The sequence below is a fragment of the Alexandromys fortis genome, unplaced genomic scaffold (genome assembly GCF_014885135.2).
Source record: "Alexandromys fortis isolate MF-2015 unplaced genomic scaffold, M_Fortis_MF-2015_v1.1 scaffold_64, whole genome shotgun sequence".
NCBI classification, from domain to species: Eukaryota; Metazoa; Chordata; class Mammalia; order Rodentia; family Cricetidae; genus Alexandromys; species Alexandromys fortis.
In genome coordinates, this window is record NW_026067976.1 from 5,077,454 (window position 1) to 5,102,038 (window position 24,585).

The 24,585-nt window shown below is 42.2% G+C and overlaps 1 protein-coding gene across 8 annotated transcripts in view; it reads left to right on the forward strand.

The window, feature by feature from the left end:
• The first annotated feature begins 3,175 nt into the window (after positions 1 to 3,175).
• The window catches only part of Bnc2 (basonuclin zinc finger protein 2), a 403,030-nt gene continuing 381,620 nt past the window's right edge, over positions 3,176 to 24,585 (forward strand). For 5 of the 8 annotated variants that reach the window (XM_050157439.1, XM_050157440.1, XM_050157441.1 and 2 more), the window contains exon 1: positions 3,277 to 3,319. In XM_050157439.1, the coding sequence (XP_050013396.1) occupies positions 3,317 to 3,319 (3 nt within the window). In that variant the 5' untranslated portion in view covers positions 3,277 to 3,316. The other 3 variants (XM_050157444.1, XM_050157442.1, XM_050157445.1) reach the window with 3 other exon arrangements.

Sequence of the window (24,585 nt, forward strand, 5' to 3'; positions counted from 1 at the left end):
TTCCGCTCCTGGGGCAGCCGATGGACTAACAGGTAGGCAGATGCTCCCGTCCGCCTCACATCAGACTGATGTGACATTGTATGTCACACTGGCTTTCAACAATTCACAGAGGGGAATAGGAAAGGTAAACAACCTCTTGTCACTGAAATAAAACAAGTTTTGACCTCATGGCCCTTTTAGAAGGACCTTGGGACCTGTTGGGAGGTCCTCAGAATATTCTTTGGGGATCCCTGGTGAAGGGTGAAATAGTGTTTCCTATCCCCTCTTAAAGGACTCTTTCCCTATATTCCTGTAGCAAACTTGTTTGGCACGGTGGTGATCAGATCAATGTAGTGTAATTCTGACATTCCTTGATCCTCCCTTGCCCTGAAGAAGCTTTTACTTTAGCTGAAGAAAAGTAGTAAGTGCATGGACTGAAAAACACAACTTAGATGATTACAGACACACAAGAGGAAAAGTAAAGGTAGAAAGAGAGGGAGGAGGATTTTGGATGATGGGTAAAGAACTTCGACTCTCCAGAAGTAAAACTGGAGATGAGGTGGGATTGGAAAGAAGGGACCCCGGACCGGGTTAAGACTTCAAGCGAAGACAAGAGCCACTAAAGTCTAAGCTCAGAAAGCAGATTGGCAAGTTAGAGAAACAGAGACAAAGGCCTCAAGACTTGAGTAGAATCCAACAGAGTGAACAAACACAAGGAAGCAAGTTGAGTCAGGGAAATCAGGGTCGTGCAGGATACAAAGGATCTGGGGTCTTGTACCAATGGCCACACAAACTCACTGGAGGAGACCAGGGCATCCATCAAATCTGCCACCTTCTTAGAAAAGGCTGCTCTTCAGCCCAACCAATTCTTGGTCTTTGCCATGACTGCCCAGAAAGGAGGGGGACTTCAACAGACACATCTTACCTTAGGTAGATCTGGAACCGATCAGGAGATGTAACTTACACATCGCTTGATGCAGAAAAAGATTCCAAACATTGCAAGTGTAGGTGTGCGGCCAGAAACACACTGTGTGAATGCAATTGTTTGGCAATAGCAGGCCTGCCACTTCTCCAAAGCAGTAAGTGTGTGAATGGGTTTGGATGGGTAATGACTCCGAAATTAGCAGCTAGCTTTTCTCATGTTTTCACGATGCAGGAAAAACACACCAGAACTTGGCTTGTTTCTGGAAAATTCTTGGGATGCTCCTCGGTTGCTCAGTATGAACATTTGGTCATCATTATCCCTTGTGTAATCAGTTTCTGCAAACTACAGAATGATGTTACAGTTATGTTTAGGGAATAGGCTCCACATCTTCATCAAGTCATTTAGAGACGAGCCTCTTTTGATAACAAGTATTTAAACATATGCGGATAAGGGGTAGATGCCTAACCTGTAATTTATACCAGTGAGAAAAGTAACTGTCTCTCATTGGAAAATTAGAGATGAACCATGTGCCCAAAACACTACAGTATTTTGTATAACGTGAGAAGCATTTACCACACAAATTGTCCCATACAAAAATGACCCATAGAATCCACAAATTCTGAAGTGAATAGAACTCTGCTTTGCATGGGCCTAGAAGGAGTCAGGAATTAGATCCAACCAGTACACAGAACCACAGAACTGCAGGTGCTGGTGGCCCTGTTATTAAAAAAAAAAAAAAAAAAGCTGGGTCTACCACGTGAATAAGCTGAGTTACATTCTCAGGCCAGCTGTTGCTATTTGGGATCTAGTCGGGCATGGATCCTGAAAAAAAAAAGTTAATCTTAACTATTGTGAAAATGTACATTAAACTTATGACTGTACAGGAAAAAAGCTTCCTTAATTCCAAGGCTACATATTTTCGAAGGAATTTAATTCTGACCTCTGAATGAAATTATGCAGTCTCTCCCTCCGCTTGGGGAAGAGAGAAAGGACAGGGAGGAACGGTTTTCTCTTTTCAGGAAGAAACAGTAATCAAGCCTGTTGTTCAGCCAACCAAATCTTCGCAAATTCTCTGATTTCTTAGAGCTCAGAGAGCGTGCTAGAAACCTGTGCCTTCCTCCCGAGACTGATAAGCAAAAAGTTTGCCCTAGCGATGATTAATCTGCACGAAGCGGAGATGGTTTTGGCACCTTGTGTGCGTTAGAAAGATGAGCATATGATTAAGGCCTCCCCCCCCCCCCCCCAGGTCTCGCAGCCCGACTTTGTGTTTTGCTTCCATTTAAGAGCTACCCTTTCAGCTGCTGGCGGGTGCGCACCGAGCCTATTGCCTGTGGCCGTGTCTCCAGGCAGGGCAACTCGGGTCGGCAGAGTGTCCCCCACACGTGTGACTGGTGTCCAGCCGCGGGCGCCCGCTAGAGTGGCAGTCTCCTTCCTCTCTCTCCCCCGCCCCGCGGCAGCTCCAGGCCCAGACCTAGGAAGGGGACGGAAGCCCTGGCCGCAAGCCGCCGTCTGCGCGGGCACCAAACACGCCGCTCCCAGAAACTTTTCGCCCCCAGCTGTGCGCAACTTTCTGCCGGGTGTCCCCGCGGGTCGCGGTCCCGAGTCTTGGTCCCCGGCACCGCACGGGGCTAACGGAGCTGGGCCGAGCGGACCGAAAACCCGAACAGCCGGGAACCGGGGCGCTGCGCCTGCAGTCGGACTAAAGTTCGCGCCCTCCGCTCGGCAGCTCGCAGCCTTCCCTCTCCCCTCCCCGCTACTCGCATTTTTTCCCCCTTGTTGACAGCTGGGCGCTGGCGGCCACCTCCACTTCCACGCCCGCACACCCCGGGGGGCGCCAAAGTTGTTTTTCCATCCACGGAAGGGGGTGGAGGGGTAACAAGGTGGGGGTGGGGGAGGAATAGACATCTTCCACGAAGCCCCTAGAAAGCTCGAGAACAACAAGCAAACAGGCGGCAAACACTGTAGTCTGGACAGTTGTGCAGAGAGCAGAAACTTGTGCTGGCGCGGTCGCCGGTCCCCCCCCCCCAGCCACCCGCGCCGCCGCGCGCACCCCCACCCCGCCTCGCCAGCAGCCCCCCTCCCGGACAGTCCGTTCCCTTTTTTTCTTTTCTCCTTCGGCCCGGGGAGGAGCGGGGCAACTCAGAGCGCCGGCCCGGCTCGGGGGAGCGAGCGCGACCCTGGGCGCGGGTGTAAATCAGTCACCTGAGCGGCCGCCGAGGGGCCGCGGCGAGGGCGCGCGCGGGCGGGCGGGTGGGGAGTGGCGCGGGCGGCGAGCGCGGCCCGGAGCGGCCGGGCGGGGGAGGGAGCAGGCCGAGCGGCGGGCGAGCAGAGGCGACCGAGGGGCTGGTCCAGGCGCGGCCGCTAAGAGGAGACCAAGAGGCGGGGGCTGCACTTGACAACCAGCATGCCGAGATGGTAAGAAGTTTCCACCTCCTCTCCGCCCGCTTGCGTCTGCACTTGGTAGGGACTGACCCGGGCGGGACGCCCCGGGGCCGCGGCGGGCCGCGTTCTCCTCTAGCGCCGCGGCGCGAGGAGGCGGGCAGCCGGCGACGCTCCCCAAATCCACCCCCTCACCCCCAACTTGGCCCCAAGTTCTCGAGGCGGCTACGGGCGGGCGGGCGCGGGTGAGGGCTCCCGCGTCTTAGGTGTCTGCCCGGCAGTCGTGGGCTCTGGGGACCGGGAGCCCTCGGGGAGGGCGCGGGACGCGGGGACGCGGGATGCACGGAAGGACCCGGAGCCGCGACAACTTTCCCAACTTGGCCGGCGTGGGCAATGCCTGAGCGGAGGCTGGGCGTGGGTCCCCGGGGTGCGGCCCGCGTGGGGACCGCAGCGATGCCGGCCCGCGCGGCTGCGGAGGACGCGGACGCCGCCAGTCCAGTCCCGCTAGACAGACACGTGTGTGCTTTCCCAAAGTGCGGTTCTGAAGCAGCCGGCCCACTGCACTTCCACACTGACCGGACCGTGGGATTTGACGCGTGAAAGGGGGCAGATTTTTAAAAAAAAAAAAGTGGGACGGGGGTCAAGACAAAACTAGACAAAATCTCCCGTGGGATGAGGCGAAGATTTCAGAAAACTTGTAGGTGCAGATGGTGGAGGAAAAGGGATGGCGCAGCGCAGTAGGACTCCTGCACAGCCCCTCGAAGGGACCACTTCTCCGCAGCGAGGAAGCAGGCAATTAGTTCACCGGCGATGAGCTGCGATGTCCGCTTTCGGGGAAGTCATTTGTTAGAAATGGGGCTTGACCACTCCTTTCCTTGGAGTTCCCTACCACCCAGTGTCGCTGTTGTTACCCCCACTTGGAGGCTCTGATTTGCAGTGGGCCCTATGTAGATTGGATGTATAAGAAACGGGGGTGCTAGCAGGTTGACTTTCCCCCCCTTTTCCTTCCCCCTGATGTGACATCTCTTGTTTCAGAGATCAAAGTCACAACTGAAATGAAGGAGAAGGTACTGTCAAATGTAGACACACGCACATACAAAATGCACCCATGACTGCGGTTACAGTAATGCTGGCAGAAATTAAAGAGGTTTTGAAAGCAGCGTGCGATTTATGATGCTTCCCATTTACCCTAGAGTCAAGCTGTTGTAAAACTGATGTACAAAAGACATCATAAAATAATCCTGTGTACCCAGGATTAAAGTGGCAGAAAGTGGCCTGTTTTATTATTTTTTATGTGCTTCGTGGACAGTTGTAGTTGTTGGAGCCTGTGTTTAAGTGAGGCATCAAAACAAAATGAGAAATATATCTGTTTAGAGCTGGAGATTTTCTTGTAGCGGCATTTTACACAAGGACCATTATAAAAGCCAGTTGCACACCTTTTTCTTCTTCTGGCCAGTATTGCTGTTTATCTACAGATTATTCCCCTCTCAGAGTCACTTTGAGCGGTGGCTGAGTGCATTTGTCTTCCACTGTTCGGTATCCTGCACTTTTAGATGTTTTTGTGTACAGATGCATGCTCTAAGTGGAATTTATTTCTGGCCCTAAGTGTTTCTGTTCCGAAGGTGTCCTCTAGTACTGAGCCTTGTGCAGTTTGATAAGACTTCCTTTTACCCCTTGGAATCAAGTACGTGAGAATCCCCTGTGAACCCTTAAAGTCTTCTGTGCCTTCTATCATATGTGTAGCCGTTTCATTTAAACTTGTTCAGTCTTAATGAAGTTCTGTGTTGTAGGTACTCTTTCTGTTCTCGGAGAGCTGTGTATTTAAAACCCAGACTGCTGATCACTTTGCCAAAGCACAGGACTAGCTTCACCTGAGGGAAGGACTAGTCAACCTGAGTCTGAACTTTGTATAGGGGATCTTTGCAGGCATGTCTGAAATGCCCCCACCCCCAATCCAGCGAGAATATTGTTGGATTGTGTTTGCATGTAACACTTTGGGTAAAAAAAAAATCAACCTCATGGGATTTTTAAAATAAACATCGAGAAAATATTAATAGCACTAGTGTATTGGTAATACCTGATTTTTTTTCTTCTACCTGAGATGTAAGTTCTCTGTCAGGCGGGGAAATGTGATTACAAAAAGAAGCAGACAAAAGCAGAGCTGACTGTTGCTGTATTAAAATGTAAGTGTTACAGTTTGAATTTCCAAGTGAGAGTTTTGAGTTCAGTGCTTTACATAACATTTTGTCCTAATCTTGCTTGCTGTCAGGGATGTTTCATGGTTGTGCAATTGCCGCAGTCAAGAATGCCAATTTGCATTCCAGGAGTGTCATTTGATTACTTTTATCTGCGAAGCTCCAAGACCGGCCCAGACCTCTCGTTTCATCTTGCCATGTCACGAGTCAATGCTGTGTCGTCTTTTCAAAAATCTGCCTGATTTAGACAAGAAAGAAAAGTACTTTCATGTTGCAGCCGCAGTCCCCTGCTAACTTGTCAGCAGCAGGATATGATTCACTTGGGCCCAGAAGAATGGAACGGAGAGGCGGGTTAGGCGGTTCAATAAAGCCCATGGACAGGTAGCGTGTGACGTCCCTAGAGAGCGGCGGTTAATGAAGAACAGGTCTGCTTAGTTCTCCACAAGCTGCCCTGGTGCTGTCCCCACAGTTTTCTCATTTGATCTTTCCCAGCAAATTGATCTTTTCTTGTATTTTTTTGCCTTCCAAGTTAGTCCTTGAGGGACTGAAATTAGCAGAGCAACTTAAGTTGGATAATACAGCTGTTCAGAAAAGAAGAAATTGGACACTGGCACAAAAAAAGGGGGGGTGGGGGTGAGAGAGGAGAGGGAGCTGTTCTTTTTGTTGTTCCTGGGAATATTTCCTGTATTAAGGGAGTCCAAAGTAGAAGATGACTTGAAGCTAGCGGTTCCCCTTACTTTAAATTTTGCAGTTAAGCTTCAGCGCTATTTGAAATATTCTGCAAACGTTTGAAAGATGGCTTTAGCAAGCATGCAGCGTTTGATTTAGCAATGTTCATATTCACTTGTTTGGAGAGATCTGCCAGTGGAGTAGTGGCTTTTATGACTATTGTAAGATGATCAAAACATCAATGGCATACTTCAACTATATTATTTATAGTCTTCTAAATAACTACAACCTCCAAATATTCAATACTGAATTGCTGAAAAGATTAAACAATAAAAAAGTCATTACCAGCATTGTATATAAATATTATGGTGCATGAAGATTTTTTTTCTACAAATTACCATCAGTATCTTTGTTTTACATAAATTCAGCAGATGCACTGTTAATAAAGTGGGCTATTCTGTGCTCCAAGATTTTTCAAAATTTAAAGGTAGGCTTTTAAAATTGAGACCAGATTGCAAGTTGAATTTGTTTGAAATGTTCACATGTTGGTTTTTGAGACTGAAATTTATTTTTTACAAGATGAGTAAATCCAAATTGAGAATGCAAGCATAGTTCAGACAGGCCAGTTTCACTCTAGAGTGTTTGTACATAGAGCTTAGGTTGGGAGCAATTAATAGTCTTAACTTAATGAATGTATAAAGGAGTGGTGCTTTCTGAATTCCTGTGCAGATGGTCTCATTTAACATCTGCATCCTGACAAGAAACAGAGTTGAAAACAGCAGTTTCCCTGCAACATCTCTTGTTGGTCAGGAGTTACATAGTATAGTTGGTTAGTAAGCTCTCCACAGAGCTAGAGGGAGCCTCATGATTTTATTAGATATACTTAACGTTTACAGAAAGTACTCTGGAAGTCAGAATGTTTCACAATATTGGCTTAGAGTTTAGGCTTGGAGGTGAGATACACACATATACAAACACTTATGCATGCACACTTGCGCACACACACATGCACACGCATGCACACACGCACACACATAGTAGCGACAACAGCAGAATTCCCTTTGCAAGGAGTTAAGGAGTCAGCTAAGCTTTCTAGGACTGTACTTTTTAAGTGATATGAATTAGGAAAAATTCAACCAAAGATATTTTAAGTATAGTGTGTCACTTTGTCAACTGAAGGAGTTATTCACGTGTTGGCAGGCCCACCTTCAAACTCCTATTAAAAGCATCTTCCTACCCAGTCACCGAGGCGCGTACTGCCTTACTCTAGCTCACAAAAGAAAGGTACTTCTCTCCATAGATGATGTTTTGAAGTAGCTCTGTGTACAACTACATATTTTGGAAAGAAACTTCCTTCAAAAGAAGGGCTTCATGTTGTAAACATAAACAAAAAATCACTTGCAAATATGATCTATTATTAATCAGTAAATAAGCTGCATTTAAATGGCAGGACTTGAATGTTTTCACAATTTGGCATTTGATTTCATATTTGTTTATCAGTCCTACCAGTAAAATTTGTGATATGCTTATATTAAATAATCAGTGATCGTGATTTCTTTTCATTATTTATATACTAGTTTTTAGGGGCATTACATTGGACATTTATTTACTGTTTAAGTAAATCTTACATCCAGGGAGATAAACTGCCCAGATTAGTCTTCTTGCACAGTAGCTCTCATTGTGTTGCTGGCCAATAAAAGTCTTTATTTGTTGCTTATTAGAACCCTCAGTACACTCAAAAGTTCAGCTATAATTTAATTTGGCCGTTCAAAGAGCTTCTCTTGTTTTAAAACACGTTCTCAGTTTCCTTTACCAGTTGTTGTGAGCCTATATTCTATCTCATGAATATTCATAAGAGCGGCAGTACAGATGTCATTTTAAAAGTTTTTGCCATAACAGAAGTGTATCATTTTCTCTTAAAAACTTATGTACATAACAGTGTGAATTTTGTCCTCCTTATTGCAATTTCCTCGACATTCTGGAACATTTTTGCTTCTTTTCATAGTAATTTAGATTATTTTGCTCTACTAATTTCAGATGTGTTCCTCAAGGAATACAGCCTGGAAGGTGTGGTGAGGCAGCCGAAAACTAAGTTTGGCAATGAAGAATTCTAGGAAAAGCCCTTCCGCAGTTGTAGCCCCTTGAAATTAGGAGAGGTTTGTTTTGTACTTTACAAATTGCCAGCATGATACATTCATCTTCTTTATAGCAACCGCGAGGCAGTTTTACAGAGTCCAAGGTGCTTGCGAATTTCAGTTGAATTGTAACCGATTAGGCGGGCTAAGGACCAGAACTCAGGGATCAGGGATCCTTCTGCAGGGAAGGCAGGATGTGGAACTGCCAACTGAGTCACTGCCTGTGTATCTCACAGTGGGAGTCACAGCAAGCCTGCCTTCTGGGTGCAGTGTTTAAGACTTGTCATTATGTACGGTATTGTCTTGGAACTGGGGGTTCAAGTTCACTGTCCTTGCTCTTTTTGTATTTAGCGCAAAGATGTAACAACCCACACAAAACATTTTTCTCTCATTATAACCTTACATTTGCCCAAGTGCCCCATACTGAAATTCCTTTTTAGTATTTTTTTTTCCCTCTTAGCCCAAAGCCAGACGTGTACCCAGACACAAAGCCTCTGTGTATAGCAAGCTGTTTTAAATATTGTGACTGGACGCTGTGCTGTCCTTTCTCTGCTTGAGCCAAGAGTCTCTGCTCAGTGTCTGTGGATTACCAAGCTCCTTCTTTATTGTATGTCTTGTCAGCTATTCCTATTCATTTAACCTTTCATTAGAGTCTGTGCAGCTTCACTGTCTGGAAAGGCAAGGAAAACCCAAAAGGCCCCACTGTCACAGTTATTAGATTTCTCGGTTACATCCCAGCAACCACAAAGAAGTAAGAGTGGAGACTATTGTCGTGCATGCTGCTGTCCTGGGGTGCAGCTCTTCTGTGCATGTCAAGGACATGTGCCACATGTTGATATGCATCCCAGGGATAAATGCGCAACATGGGGAATAGGCTGACAGAGGCAGTAATGAGCTTTGTAGGAGTTACTGCGAAGACACACAGTTAGTGAAGGAATTTTGCTTAACTGGCCAAGGAGATAGACAGAGTTGAGAGTTGCCAAGATCTGCCTGTGTGGAGCTTGCCGGTCACATTGTTGTCATCTGAACTTCACTTGAGGGGAAAATTGAATACCTTTGACAGGAAGGAAAGTCTTATTTTCTCCTTTAATCTCAGAGGACAAAAGTGTTATTTCTGATGACTGTTATGGTTGGTATGTTATAACTCCTTCTTGTATTGACCGAATAAGATATGTGGATGATTATGTTGGCTATTGCTCTTAATTTTTACACACTGCAAACTGATTCAAAGGTTTTGCAGAGCTGTGTGTGCTTATTTTAAGTCTATAAAATAATGTAGCCCGTGAACCTTCCTGTGTTCTGCTGTGCTGTGGCTCTCTGTGCCATAGCTGTCACCTGGGTTTTACAGATGTGAGTCCATTGTTGCTGTGATCTGGAGGGGAAAAGGAATGGGTGTAGGTCATTTTCAGATAATAACAAAGACCAACACTTGTGCGTTTAGAATTGAAAAAAGATTCCTTTTGAAATTTCATAATGAAGTTGCTCTTCAAAACAGCTGTGATCGTAGTTTGGTTGGTTGAGTGCCTATGGCTTTCTCAGGAAGACCTGACCTTGCTCCCCAGCACCTACAAAAGGCCAGGCTGGGTAGCTTGCACTTGTGTTCTCCAGGCTGGGAAAGCAGAGAGAGGCAGCTAGATCGTGAGGTTAACTGGCCAGCCAGCCTAGCCGCATTGGTGAGTTCCAGGTCAGTGAGAAGGCAGAGAATGGGAATGAACATTACTGCTTCTGGTGGCTTCATCTCTACCTATTCGGTATCTGGGGCTGTCTTGGAAAGCAGGATTTTAAACCGAGCTCACAATGTAATGGATTTTGTTGTGGCATTTCCATGCATACACTTCTTTATGCAAGGCAGCTATTTCATTGCCTGCTCATACTATTGGCCAAAGAACCCCTTAGGTAGTGCCTAGGGGTTTTTGTTTTCCAATGGCTTGTTTTATAGGATAGGATGATATGAATCATAATGGTTTACTTTAGTATTTTAAATACTTTATTGAGAGATAATTCCCTTACTGTGCAATCACCATTTAAAATATACAGTAATAATACCCCATTATAGGGATACAGTTTCTTTTTCCTTCATCAGTTTATGGACATCTTGATATTATGAGTCATGCTGCTGAGAACATTTGTCATAAGCCCCCCCATACACTTATTTTTGTCAGACATGTTTTTATTTCTCTTGGAGGTATTACCTATGAAAAGAATTGCTGGATCACGTGTCTCCTTTGCCTGTTTTCCATTTGGGTTGTCTTTTAAAAAAAAATTCTTGTGATCTTAAAAAAAACTCTCTCTTACACATTGTGGTAGGAGTTGAGAGGTATGTGTGCCACAGTGCATGTCACCTCTCTCTGCCACCGTGTGGATTTCAGGGACTGAACGCAGCCTGTCAGGCTGGGCAAGCACCTTTACCTGCTGAGCCACTCTCTGGCCCTATGCTGCTTTTCGGTAGCGGAGATTCGTTGCAGTCCTTTATCTGATTAAAGATTACCTGATACTTTCCCTCTGTTCAGCGAGCTGCCTTTTGACTTTTTTTTTTTGATGGCTTTTGAAACAAGTGTTAAAAATTTTTGAAAGAGGTTTAAAATTCTTTTCCAGACAAGATTTTATTGCATGCTCAATGATAACCACTCAGTCCAGGAGCAACATTGACCCTCAGAAGAGGTCCTAGCACTGTCTGTCAGTGTAAGATGAGAAATCTTAAATATTGATAAAGTCCAACTTACATAATGTTTTCCTCCTTCTCACTTTTGGCATCAAAAATAAAACAGAACCAACCAAACAAGAAACAAATCCCAAACCATTGCCTCCCTCAAGAGCATGAGGATTTACACCTGTGTTTTGGGTGTTTTGGCTAACACTAGAATGGAGGTTGCTAGGGCAACCCTCAGGCAGTCTGCCCTTTGTAGTTTGAGAAGTCGCCACGTCATTCATATATATATATATATATATGGATATATATATATAGTATTTGTACCACTTTATGGTCTTGCCAATGGTGTCCGTGTGTTTTAATTTCTCCGTCTTGTCACCAGCAGCTGTTGCTTTTTCTGGTAGCGGCAGAACCATGACTGGCAGCTATGATGTGACACATCCCCGTGTGGGGCTGGAGTCAGGACCTTTTTAACCCTCTTCGAGCTGACGGTTGAATCTAGGGTCTCACCCATGTTAGATGTTAGATAAGCACTCTGCTGCTGAGCTATTTGTGTTTTGAGACAAGACCTTAGGAAGTTGCCCGCACTGGCCTTGAACTTATTTGGATTTACTGTCCTTCTGCCTCAGTTTCTCTAGTAACTGTTATTACAGACTTGAGCCATCAGCCCTGGCTTTTGGCTTTCCTTCACCTTCACCTTCCGTCCTCTGGTGGTGGTTTCGTAGGCACACTAACCCCTTTTTGGCTTTAGTCCACTTTGTCCGTTTTTCTGGTTTTGAGTTTTAGGAGTTCTTTATATATTTTGGATATTACTGTCACATCAGAAATTGACTCTCCAAATATTTTCTTCCTATTCTGTGGGTTATTGTTCATTCTGCTTAATACCTTTTTTTTTTTTTTTTTGCCTTTGCCTTTGCCTTTGCCGTGTAGGAGCTCTTAAGTTTGATGTAGCTCCAGGTGTCTGTTCTTGCTTTCATTGCCTTTAGCGTTTACATTTAAATATCAGATTTACCTGATCCCTAAAAGAGTAAAGACTACCTTAAGAACGTACATTCTATTGTTTGGGTAAAAGAAAACTCTTGGTGGTACTCCAGGGGACAAGAAGTATGTCATTCGGTAGCCAGAAGACGGTAGGTGCTGGTTCCTTGTGAAATAGCCTGGGTTTGCTTTGATGTTTCTTAATTATCGTTGAGGTTTAAAAGTGTTCTGCATGATAACAGACACACTTCATGCCCTCGAGGGTGGAATTAAGTACCCAGAAATAATTGTTTTTGGTTTTGTAAATACCTCAAAAGGAAAGGAGGAAAAAACATTATTGAGAAAATTTGTCTTTTAGACAGCACACCATCAACAAAAAGAAAAAAAAATCACCAACAGAGATAAAACCAAAAATTGTTTTATGACATCCAAACCTAAAATAACTGGGTCGGTTAAGTTTTAAGTAAATACAGTGTTTAAATCTGTCATGACGTATTTGCCGAAAGCTTGCTCTCCAGTCTTCCTGCTGTATTCCTAAGACCTGCCACAGGTAGAGAAACCCGAGAGCAAGTGAAAGGTAACTTAATTTAAGGGCAGCCGTGTTGGATCATTGCTGACTTAAAGGGAATATTTAAAACAAAAGGTCTAATTTTCTTTTCATTCATGCTAATAAAATTTATATTTATTTCTATTTAAATATAATTGCTTTTTCAGTATTCTGCTGGGCCATTCTTATTTAATTGCTTTGTCTGTTTTTGGCTTTGTGCCAGTTATTTTAGACAAAACTTCATTATTGTTTGGCATCAACTCTTAATTAGGTGGCCAAGTGGTCACATTTATATTTGGAGAGAATGTGTTTTTTTTTTCTCCCCTCACAACTGTTTACATATGAAAACAGTAATTAGCCAATTTAAAGTGATACCTCATGACATAATTTGAGGATTAACTTTCTTCCCTGTGGATATTCTGTAGAGGATTTAAAATAATTTTTAAATTGGTAAAACATAAAACTTCATATTTTTAGATACATGATTTGTTGTTATATATTTTTCCCTTTTACTGGGGATTGAACTGAGGCCTATCACATGGAAGACAAGCATCTTCCACTGACCCACATCCAATTTTGTAATTTGTTCATATTGAACATTGTTACTTTTCCGTTCTAGGTATGTCTTGGCATGTCCTTATATTTATGTAATATATACATGGATTAGAAAGTCATGTGTAATTGTTGATTGATATCATATACGGGCATAAAGAATGCCCTCAAACTAAAATGGCACAGTTCTCTGTGCAAGGCTTCCCATAGCAGGTCAGAGAGATTCCCTCTACCAGCCTGCCCAGTTTGCATCCAGAAGCACAGTGTGCTAGTTGAGAATGGTCTCTCATTCAAAATGGTGATTGGAATAAAACACGTTTCTGTGAATTGTTACTGGTTGATGAAACAGTTTTGCCCCAGAGCGTGTTAACTCTGAATACAATTTACAGCAGAGACTTTGTTTCTTATCTCAGAAGTTCTGCCAGGTCTCAAGCCAAATTTAAATGTCATTAGTTTATTTACAATAGTAGCTAGTGCAAGAGTTAAATTCATTTCTCAGAGATTGCTCCTCTTAAACTTTCTTTGTATCTTTAAAGGAATGAATTATGCGTCCTTATTTCTTACCTACTTGGTGCCTAAGGTACAGCAAACCCATACCTAGAGTACACAGTCATTGTAGCCAGTAAGGGCCGCTTGTTTTCTGGGGTGCTCCTAGTGGCTTTGATGGACCCTGGGGCCATGAATCTCCTGCTGCTTTGACCCAGCAGGGTGCCGCTGCTGGGCTCTGTGAGGGCATCAGAAAGGACACAGAACATATGTCTGCAGACTCAGGTCCCCTCATCTTTCTTAGGTCTTGCTAGCTAGTGTGCTAAGACTGAAACAAGATGGGAACTCTCAGATTTTTCATATTAAATGTCCTTTATTAAAAAATTGCCACACGGACTTAGATCTGTTCTTTGTTCTTTGCAGTAGTACTAGTGATCATAAACCAGTCATAACTAGGGGACAGTTGGCATGTCTGTGTAAGTGAGTATAAATGTGTGGCAGGCAGGAGTGTCCATGAGAAACTGGGAGCAGGGTTGTGCCTGTAGTCTCAGTCACCTGAAGATAGAGGTGGGAGAATGACTTGAGCCTGGGAGAGAGAAAGAGAGAGAGAGAGAGAGAGAGAGAGAGAGAGAGAGAGAGAGAGAGAGAGGCTCAGATAGACAAATGGATTTAGATATATTTATGCATGACATAGATCAATAATGAGAGGGTCACCAAATGTTTAAAGAGTATTATAAAATTGTATTTCTGAGCTATGGCAGTAATATAAATCTTTTTTTTAATGCTTGGTACCAAACCCAGAGCGGTGGCCAACAATAGAACAAGAGTTCCCTTACTCAGATGTGTGCTTAGTCCAGCATTATAAATCTTAAGAGCCAGCCTGTGTTTGTCTGCTTAATATTTGTAGAATAACTCACTGAAGGTTTTACATAAGGCTTTAGGCTACTGTTTCTCAACCTGTGGGCCATGACCCCTTAGAGGGTAGGATAGCCTTTTTCACAGGGGTTGCATATCAGATACCCTGTATGTCAGATATTACTGTGGTTCATAGTACAATTACAGTTACAAAGTAGCAACACAAACAATTTTATGGTGGGGGTCACCACAGCATGAGGACTGTATTAAAGGGTTGCAACATTAAAAGGTTAAGAACCACTCACTGCCTTAGGCAGTTGTAGGCTGACTGATTAAAATAAGAAAAGCCCTTAAACTGTTTTTTTTTTTTTTTTTTTTTTTTTAATGTTTAAGTTCTATATCCTGCCCAGGTGTGTGAATTCTAGTTGCTTTGTCTTGCAAAGTTTAGCTCAAAATTTGAAGGCTGTCTTGTTTTGATCTGACACAGGGATTCATTCTGAAGACAAAGTTGTTGTGTAACTGAGGATGGCTTCGCTCTCCTGATCCTTCTGTTTTTGCCTCCTGAGTGTTGGTATTACACGGTATGTACTGCCGCTCCTGCTAAATTTCAGTTATCTCAGAAGGTAAAATTGAACCAGTTTTTATGATATATATGACATTTTGGTACTGTAGGTTTTATGCATAACAGTCGAAGCTATAACCCTAACATTAAGCAACACGAAATACATTGCAGGATAAATACCTTTAAAGAATAGCCATAGTGTGAAGTTGTCCTTTGGTTTTCTATGCTACACATGGAATATGATTTCATCAACATTCTTTTCAGAACAATCTTTCCTTTAGTGACTCTTCTTTTCTTCCACTGACTGAGGGGTAGGAGTAACACACACACACACACACACGTGTATACACACACATACATACACACAGATGTGCATGTGAGGTATGGGAATAAGAGGCACACATTCTTGTAGATGTGAGGGTTGGGAATAACTAACACACACACACACACACACGCACCGTGCATGTGTGCCATAGGAACATGTATGACCGTTTATCCTATGATTTAAATAGGTGTCAAATTATAATCCAAATGTTGCTTTTTACTTTGTAGTTTAGAATTTGATCAGAGAACATTAGGGATGGGCATGGAAGTCTTGAGTTCTTTTTCGCCTATAGGGAGAACTTCGACTGTATTGATTACAAGGCACACTGCGGCTCCTCTCCTAGGTAAAGAATTCCAACAGCCCTTACCCCTCTTGCATTTTTTTCTGCTTCCTATTCTTGCACTAATTAACAGATCCTTTATCTTTAGATATATTAATATTCTCAAGCACGTATTTTTTTGAGGGGGCGTGTCTTGGTTTTCAAGACAGAGTTTCTCTGTGTAACAACAGCTCTGGCTTGCCTGTTGGGAACTTGGAACTCAGAGATCCACATGCCTCTGCCTCCTGAGTTCTGGGACTAAAGGGCACTGCATCTGTTAAGGATTTTAGGGGTTTGATGCAGATAGCAATCCTCATTTTACTCGTTTAAGTTTATTGGAGAATAAACAGACCATGCTGCGTCTTTGTATGCAGCATGGTGTTAGTGCATGGTAGGTGAACATGGAGACAGTCATGGGCAAAGACTGCAGTCTGGGGGAAGAAGGAGATACATCATTTTCTAAAATAACCTTGGGCATAGTTACTAAATACTGAAGAAAGCCAGTCTGTCCCAAAACCTTGTAGGGAAATGTCGTGATCTCACACTGACCTTCTGTTTCGGTAGAGTACACTGCTTTCGGTGTGGGTGTGAGGTGTGTTCCACTTTGGTTTTCTGCTTCTTTTTTTTTTTTCCCTTAAAAGGTTTGGGTGGGTATTAGATACTAAAGATTCTTAGTAGTGTTACATGCTGTGCGATGCATGACTTCCAGTGTATTGTTTCATGACTACAAGAGGTCAGGAAGTGAAAGCCACGTTCCGTCACTTGATATCAGCACTTCTTCATTAGCCTTACTTAGTTTTAACCTTCAGCCCCTCGTTCCTTTATGAACACTCCGTGGAGACAGACGTGTTATGAGAAGAGAAGGGGAAAAGATAAGACCAAACATCTGCTCGATAGACAGAAGCTGGAGGAGCCGTCAGTTCTCATGGTTTTCCTAGGAACATCTCACTTTTCTTCTTAGTTTTAGGTCCTGTGGAGGTCTCAGGGCACTCATAGTAAAAGTGAGGCTTTTTTTTATTTGCTTCAAAAGTTTCTTACACTTAAAATTTTCTATTTGAGCCAGTGAGTTCGAGGATAGCCTGGTCTATGGAGCGAGTTCTTAGGACATCCAGGGACAGAGAAACCCTGTCTCAAAAAACAAAAAAACTAAACATAATAATAATAATAATAATAATAATAATTAGTAGTAGTAGTAGTAGTAATTGTTTTATTATTTAAATTTTTAAAGAGGTCCGAGTAGAAGATTACGTCATGGTGGATAGAGGAGACAGTGAAGAAATTGTGTAGTAATGCGGAACTGATAATGATGTAACTAGAAAGACAGATTGAAGAGCTACAATGTAGCCTGCTGGTACCCAGTCTTTAGAATGCAGTAGGCCTTGGAATCTGCCAGTCATTCAAATACAAAACAAAACAAGAACCAGAGAAAACAAGAACAATTGAAATAATACAGCTTCATGTTTTCTGATTATCTGCCCCTTTTTCTCAGGACCCCTCCTCCCGGCTTCCCCTCCTGTGTCTTCTGACTTTGTTCTGGGCAAGTCCCATCAGGTAGCCTGTTCTCTTGTCACCCTTCATGTCCTTCATTACCGCTTCTGCCGCTGCAGTCCTGCCCCAACACACATCATCTGCAATGCAGGAGTCTTGTGTTTGTTGAGTGCTGCGTTTAAGAATTCCATTATGAATGATGGATCACCATATCCCTAGTGGGATTGCTAAGTCCCTTCAGTTAGAGTGTTCAGGTGCGGCCCCTTGATACTGTGCTAACAGACAGACGATATCGGAGCTGTTTTAGTGACTATAGATAATTAGCTGGTTGGTCTGTTTGGGGGTGATCTGGGCTTTGGATTAATCTTTTAATTATTTTCCCCCTAATTCTGAATAGCTTACATTTTTAAATGAAAATTTTTTGGCTACTTTGTGTTTCCATGATTTAAATTTCTAAAAACAACTTTATTGGGATATAATACACTAGTGCTGTGACTTTTACTACCACTTTGCAATGGCAGTTACAATTTTGAAGGTACTTACAGGAAAATAAACGGATGATTTATGTAATATTTGTAAGGAAGTGTAGTTGTGCACTGATTTTAAATATCCCGTTAGGTGAGATAGACTTGTCCAGTGGAGGCTTGGGTAGTTCAGAATTTTAGTTCTGACATTCAGGAGGTAGATGAAGGAAGATAGGAGTTCAAGGTCACCCTAGGCTACATTGTAAGTTCAAGGTTACATGAGATCCTGTCCCCAAAAGAAAAAAAAAATCATTAACTTTGAAGAACATTAATGAGGTGTTTGATATGATCCATAAACCCAAATGAAATGTTGAAATAATTAATGTACTAATGAATATGCTAGGAAAAGATTGAAAACCACAAATAAGCAGATACGTGTACTGTTCTTGATAAATGAGTTATCCTAGAAGATCATGTAGTGATGACGCCATAGCTGTAAATGCTTGCCTTTGAGCTCTTGTTTCTCATTAAATTCAGTAGCTTCCCTCTAAGCAACCATTGTCCTAATCAGTAATTGCCACTCCACAGCTATCAGTAGGGATTCAACCTCTCTATCACAGCACTAAAGGGACCTTTTCCTAGATCTCTATCTTTCTTTTTCCCCTTCTATATATTCTCTCTGCCTGCCAACCCTGCCTGTCCATTTTTCTGCCTTGCTATTGGCCATTTAGCCATTAGACCAATCAAATGTTTTAGACAGGCAAAGAATCACAGCTTCACAGAGTTAAACAAATGAAATATAAAAGAATGCAACACATCTTTGTATCATTAAAACAAAGTTCCATAGTGTAAACAAATGTAACAGATCTTAAAATAATCTACAACATCAAGCTCTTCATTTGAAATTGGTTTTAGGCACCCCATGTCCAATTCTCTTAAGTCTTTTTATGCTATCAATATTTATATAACCTAAGTTTTGGCTCTGAATTATTCAATAACATGATTAATTTGGTTGATGATAACGTAATATAATTCCATTTTTATAAGAAAAGACAAAATTACTTTTGCAAATTCAGTTAATAAGTTGACTTAGAAAATAGTTAGAAATAGTGAATCAGACATTTGAGCAATGGTAATGTTGGAAGAACTGTAGTATCTTCAGGTGATAGGTAATATTCATATAGGTGTTTTCCCCCTACAACTTTTAGAACTTTAAATCCGTAAAAAAGAAAACCACTTAGCTTTGTATGAACTGGTGTGAGATTTTGTGCAGATATAGATTGTACACACATATTGCATGTAGCATCTTCCCTGGCCACATTGTCATTTTATAGACTTGTATAACCAACTCTGTGTGACAGTTGATAGTTCTATTTTAGGGTGGATTTTATGAATTCAGAGTAAAAATATTAGTGTTCTTGGCCCATGAAAGCTTCCTCAGCGATCATATGGGGACAGACTCTGGCTGAGTAGAGACTTACTTCCACCTTAGTTCTCCTGTTCCATCTTCTCAAGTGTTGGAATATGGGCGTGTGCTACCACACCTGCCTAAGAAAAGTTCTATGAAGAATGAGAGATTGTAAAGGTGCCCTGTGACATTAAACAGTTTTATATAGAGCTTTTAAGTTTAACGTAAAATCTGATGCATAAACCTACATTGTATATTGTCTTAGTTGAGCAAATCTGTGTGTTGTGCATAAACAAATACTGGTGACATTAGCATGGTACGAGCTAGGGAAGTACAAATTTGTTCAAATAATTTTGAAGCTGAGTTTTTTATACTGCTACATGACTCAAGTCAAAATACAAGGCAGATATTGAAGAGGAAGACAGTTTTATTGCTTGTGCTTTTATACATATGGCATGTATGTGTATGCTTGTGCACTTGCCCATGTGTGTAGATACCCATGCCTGTTCATGTGCGTGTGGGGTCAGAGGTTGGCATCGGGTCTTCCTCGGTTGCTTTTCTTTTGGAGGTAGAGTCTCTTACCTCAATTGGTTGGATAAGTGAGTCAACAGATACCAGGGTTCCTGCTCCATCTCTTAGCGTTGGTTCAGGGGATGTGCATTGCCATACCTGACATTTTATGTGAGGACTGAGGACCTGATTTTGGGTCTTCAAATTTGATTAAAAGCACTTGACCCAGTGAGCCATTCTTTGGTCCCTTGTTTTCCTTCCTTCCTTCCTTCCTTCCTTCCTTCCTTCCTTCCTTCCTTCCTTCCTTCCTTCCTTCCTTCCTTTTTTCCTTCTTTCCTCCCTCCCTCTCTCCCCCTCTCATTCTTTCTTTCTTTTTTGGGGGAGTGCTCCTTCTTTTAGTGTGTGTAGATGTGTAGTGGTTTGGTGGAACATATCCATTTCTTTTTATAATTTCCTGTATATCAATTTAAAGCATTATCTATGGATGTGGTGGTTTGTTTTCATAATTTGAGCATTGTGAGACTGAGGCAGGAGGATCACCAATATTTTGAAGTCAGTCTGGGCTACAGACTGAGTATCAGGCCAGATTGAACCAGTGTGAGACATTGCCTCAAAACGAAAAACATTATTATTAGGGCCATTTTGGCTAAATTATGCTGTTATATTTCCTTTCACTTCACTCTACCGCCTCTCTTAGTAGTATAAAATACTAATTTTTCATGGAGTCTACAGATCTTGAAATCATTTTATTGTTATAAAACAGAAAAGCACTTTTCAAAATTTACCATTTTTTTGAGTCACATCCTTTTTAGAAAATGGATAGATTACTTTTTCAGGACCAGAAGTTCAAGAAATAAAAATAAATAAAGTAAATTTAACTCTATAAACTGTCAATTTACTTCTTTTCAGCTTAATATGCAATGTTGGAACTTTTGAGTCTATAAAAATGCTAAGATACTCATGTTGGAAGTAACGCTAGTGGTTTTTTTGTTGTTGTTGTTGTTAGCTGTAGTCTACTGTATTTTTTTTTTCTTTTAGCCAAATCTTGCTTTCTTTTATAAAACTTTGTAGTAGCCTTCTTGTGTAGTTCTGTGATGGAAGAGAGGGCTCTCTGCAGGCCTTATTTTAAGGTGGTAGGCTCTGCTGGGCCAAAACCTGAGGTCATAATTAACAGTGCCTTTGGAGGGACCATGTGTGCTGACTTCATGGGCCATTTGGCCTACAAGATGGGATTGAGTTCATAATTCATTGTCATGTGCTGTACTCCTGTGGGAGTATAAGCTCTAGCTGCTTTACATTGAGTAAGTTCTGAATGTTTTATCTTGTTCCAGGGTGGGTTATTATACTCGAGAATGCACTTAATTACAAGCTTTATGTTTCTAACATCATTCCGCATGCCTCCTCTTCACCGCACCTGACTTCACCTATGGAATTTCATTTTCAGGGTGAGCATGGTATGGTTTGGGGGAGTCTGGAGCTGTCACGTTGGAAATCTGCTTCCTTATCTTCATGTGTGTGTATGTGTCTTCACCTTGGCATTTTGGATTTTTCTGCTTAAAATTTTAGATGTTAGTATTAAATGTATCAGCAAAACAAACTTATATTTGATAAAATTCTCAGGGAAGAGGCCTCATTTGTCAGTGGTAGGTAATCTCAGAATGTCTAAGAAAGAGAGTGTATGTGCTGCACGTGCGTGTGTTGGCAAATGTGGAAACTACAGGTCTGTGTTGATTTCTTCATCTGTTGCTTTCTATGGTAGGTTTTGAGACAAGGTCTCTCACTGAACCTGGAGCTCACCCCTTGGGTGAGATTGCCTGGCCAGACCCTTGTGATCTGCTTGCATCTGTCTCACAGCAGTGAGGTTGTAGATGTGAACCTACGCGGCCTGCCTCTTACACAGGTGCTGGGCATCTGAACTCAGGTCTTTGCACCAACACAGCCTACCTCTTACACAGGTGCTGGGCATCTGAACTCAGGTCTTTGCATGGCAGGGACTTGATCCACTGAGCTGTCTCCAAGCCTTAACAGCCTTTGAGTCAAAACACAAAAGGGGCGCTTTGTAATACATTTTAGTCTTTTTAGTTTTTTTTATAGATTTATCAGGGGATAAAATCTGACTGGTCATGATTTACTTTTTTGATAGATTCATGTTTTATTTAATTCTTTTGCACAGCACTTTTGGTTTGAGGGAGGTTTTCATATTTCTCAGACTTTGTCAGAATTAAATCACCTTGCCTCATATATTTTATTTTCAAGATTTTGTTTTATTCATGATTGAGAAACCTGTAATTAGATTATCGGAATTTTCTAAATGCATTTGGTCATTGTATGTCTTCTTTAGACAATGAATTCTTTTCCTTATTTATTGTGTGTAAGTGTGTGGGTCCTTAGGATCAATTTTTTCTTTCAGTATTGCAGGTCTCAGGTACCAAACTAAGGTTGTCAGCCCTGGTGGCGGCTCCTCTACTCACTGAACAGTCTTGCCAGCCCTGTTTTTTTTTTTTTTTTAAATTAAATGAATTTTATTAAGTAAACTTTTTAATATTTGTAAGGCTTATTATAAAAAGGGGGAGTTGGTAGGGCTTTTTTTTTCATTCCTCCTGAGAAACCTTTAAAGAGATGTTTATACAAATCAAATATGCTTATAACTTAAAAGAAATAACTTGGTGTGGCAAGTTTTAAGTAATAATAATTTTAAAAAAGTATATACACACTCCACAACCTTTCTTTGAGTCTTTGGTTTAAGTCCTCTGTCATATAATACCAAAGCGTTGTTCTGAGCCGTGTGTGTTGAAACCTGCATGCCTGTCCCAGTGTCGAAACTAATTATATCTCTTACATGCTCACTTCTAGTAATTGCAAGGCGACCTCCCACAGCATGTGTTTTAACTCTTAGTTCTGTCTGGAGGCTGGAGGGCCTGCTTTAGAAATTAACTTTTCTACCAAGTAGCGGCTTAACACTATACGCAGATACTTCCGTTTAAAAGCATGCTATATACTTCTTGTTCTGCACAAACAGTGTACTTTCAGGTGAAGAGTTTTTTTTTCCTTTTATTGGAAATAGATTATTTCTTCACGTCACACACACAGACACGCACACAGACAGATGCGCACACACGTGCACACACACACACACACACACACACACACACACACACACACACACATCCTGATCCCCTTAGTCTCTCCCTGTCCCCCTACCATCTGGATTCACTTCCTCTCCTTAGAAAAGAACAGGATTCTGAGAGACAATGTAATAAAATGTAACAAAGTAAAATACCATAAGATAAAACTAAAACTATTGCATTGAAGTTGTACCAGACCAACCAAGAGAAGGAAAATGCCCTAGAGAAGGGACAAGAATCAGAGACACACATGTTCATACCCTCAGGAATCCTGAGAGAACACTGAACGGGAATCTGTAATATATTCCCAGAGGACCTGGTGTGGACTCTGTGCTTGCTGCTCTTGTCTGAGTTGACCTGTGCTTTTCTCAGCGGATTCAGGGGGCCTCCTTTTCTAGGTGTCCTCGGTTACCTCCCGGGGCTCTTCCTCCGCGGCTCTTGTGCTCTTTCCACCTTCTCTTCTGCAGGATTCCCTGATCCCTGAGGGGAGGGATTTGATGGAGACCTCCCATTTAGGTCTGAGTATTTCAAGGTCTCTCACTCTCTGCTTAATGTCAGACTGTGGGTCTCTGTATCTGTTCCCAACTGCTGCAGGAGGAAGCTTGTCTGATGATGGCTAAAGAAGGCAGTGATCTCTGTGGTTCTACAGATTGTAGCTTGGTTATTGTTGACTTAACAGCTAATATACACATAGACGTGAATACATACCACATGTCTTTGTGGGTCTGGTGCAGAGCTTTAGCAGGGAAGAGATTTTAGTTGAACTGAAAAGTACGTCTGCCTTCGCCGGTAATTATACAATGTACCTGCTGACCTGAATGTTTTATCTTTGAATTGGAAATTTACAGCTCAGTATGAAAGTGAGAGTTTTGCAGAATTGACTTTCCCTTGAGGTTTTTCAGAAGATCGACTTGTAGAAAAGACTGAGTGGAGCGCTGGTCACTTAGTCTTCGTGGTCAACAATAGTTTGATGCTTACTCTATGAAAATATTCCAAGGAGCGTTTGTGCAGACTAATTTAGACGTTCTGTCTTGGACATGCTTATGACTAGAGGAGTAAATGTTTGTTATGTGCACCAGCATGTATGAAAATATGTGATCCTTGCCCATGCCTGCTGAAAGAGAGCTTTACCAGTTCTTGGTCTCTGAGCTATAGTCTTCTGGAAATTAAAGTCTTAGGATGTGGAGCAGTTAATGCTGATGATACTTTCTGTGGTTGACATTGTGCTGTGCTCTGTGGGGCTTGTACTCTGTGGCCTCAAAAGATTCCAGTCAGAGCTTGGTTAAGGATATGCCACAGAATCAGTGACAATTAAATATTTTTTGTAGTGAAAGAGTCGATGATTTTTCTTGTTAATAAATGGGCCATTGGGGCTTTGCATAGAGAAAAAGACTGTGATTCTGTTACTGATAATTGCCTAAAATTTAATGCTGTTCCTCTTACGATGTCTGTTCCCTTTCATTCTTTTGCTGTAGTTGAAGTTAAAATGCTGTGTGTGTGTACATATGTGGATGCCAGAAGACAATTAGCCTACGCTGGCTGGCCAGCAAAACTCTAAGGCTCTCCTCTCTGTCTCCCCAGTATTGAGAGTTTGAGGTCCTTATGCAAGCATGACAAGTGCTTCACCAGCCGAGCCATCCCCAAACCTCTGAGTAAAGTCTGAAATTATTGTCTCAGCATCGTTGTCTTTAAGTTTCAGAGCACATTTAAAAATATTGTCTTGTTTCTGTCATGAAGTAGCCAGTGATACAGAGGCATTGCTCTGGGTCCTGCACTGTGAGGTTTGAACTCCTAAGATAATTTTTCAGTTTTGGAAACTGAACTGCCAGGGATTTCTTTCTAATGGCATATAATAATCTGTACATTGAAAAAGTTAGATGGCCAAAGTAAAATGACGACAAGGGTCTTTATACCTTTCCAGTCTGCTTCTGTGAGCCTTTTCTACAGTGTCGATGCAGATGTCTGATATCCAGTTTAGTGAGGAAATCAGAATTCACAGCTGGTAGACTCCAAGAGAGGAAGGGTAGTTTCAAG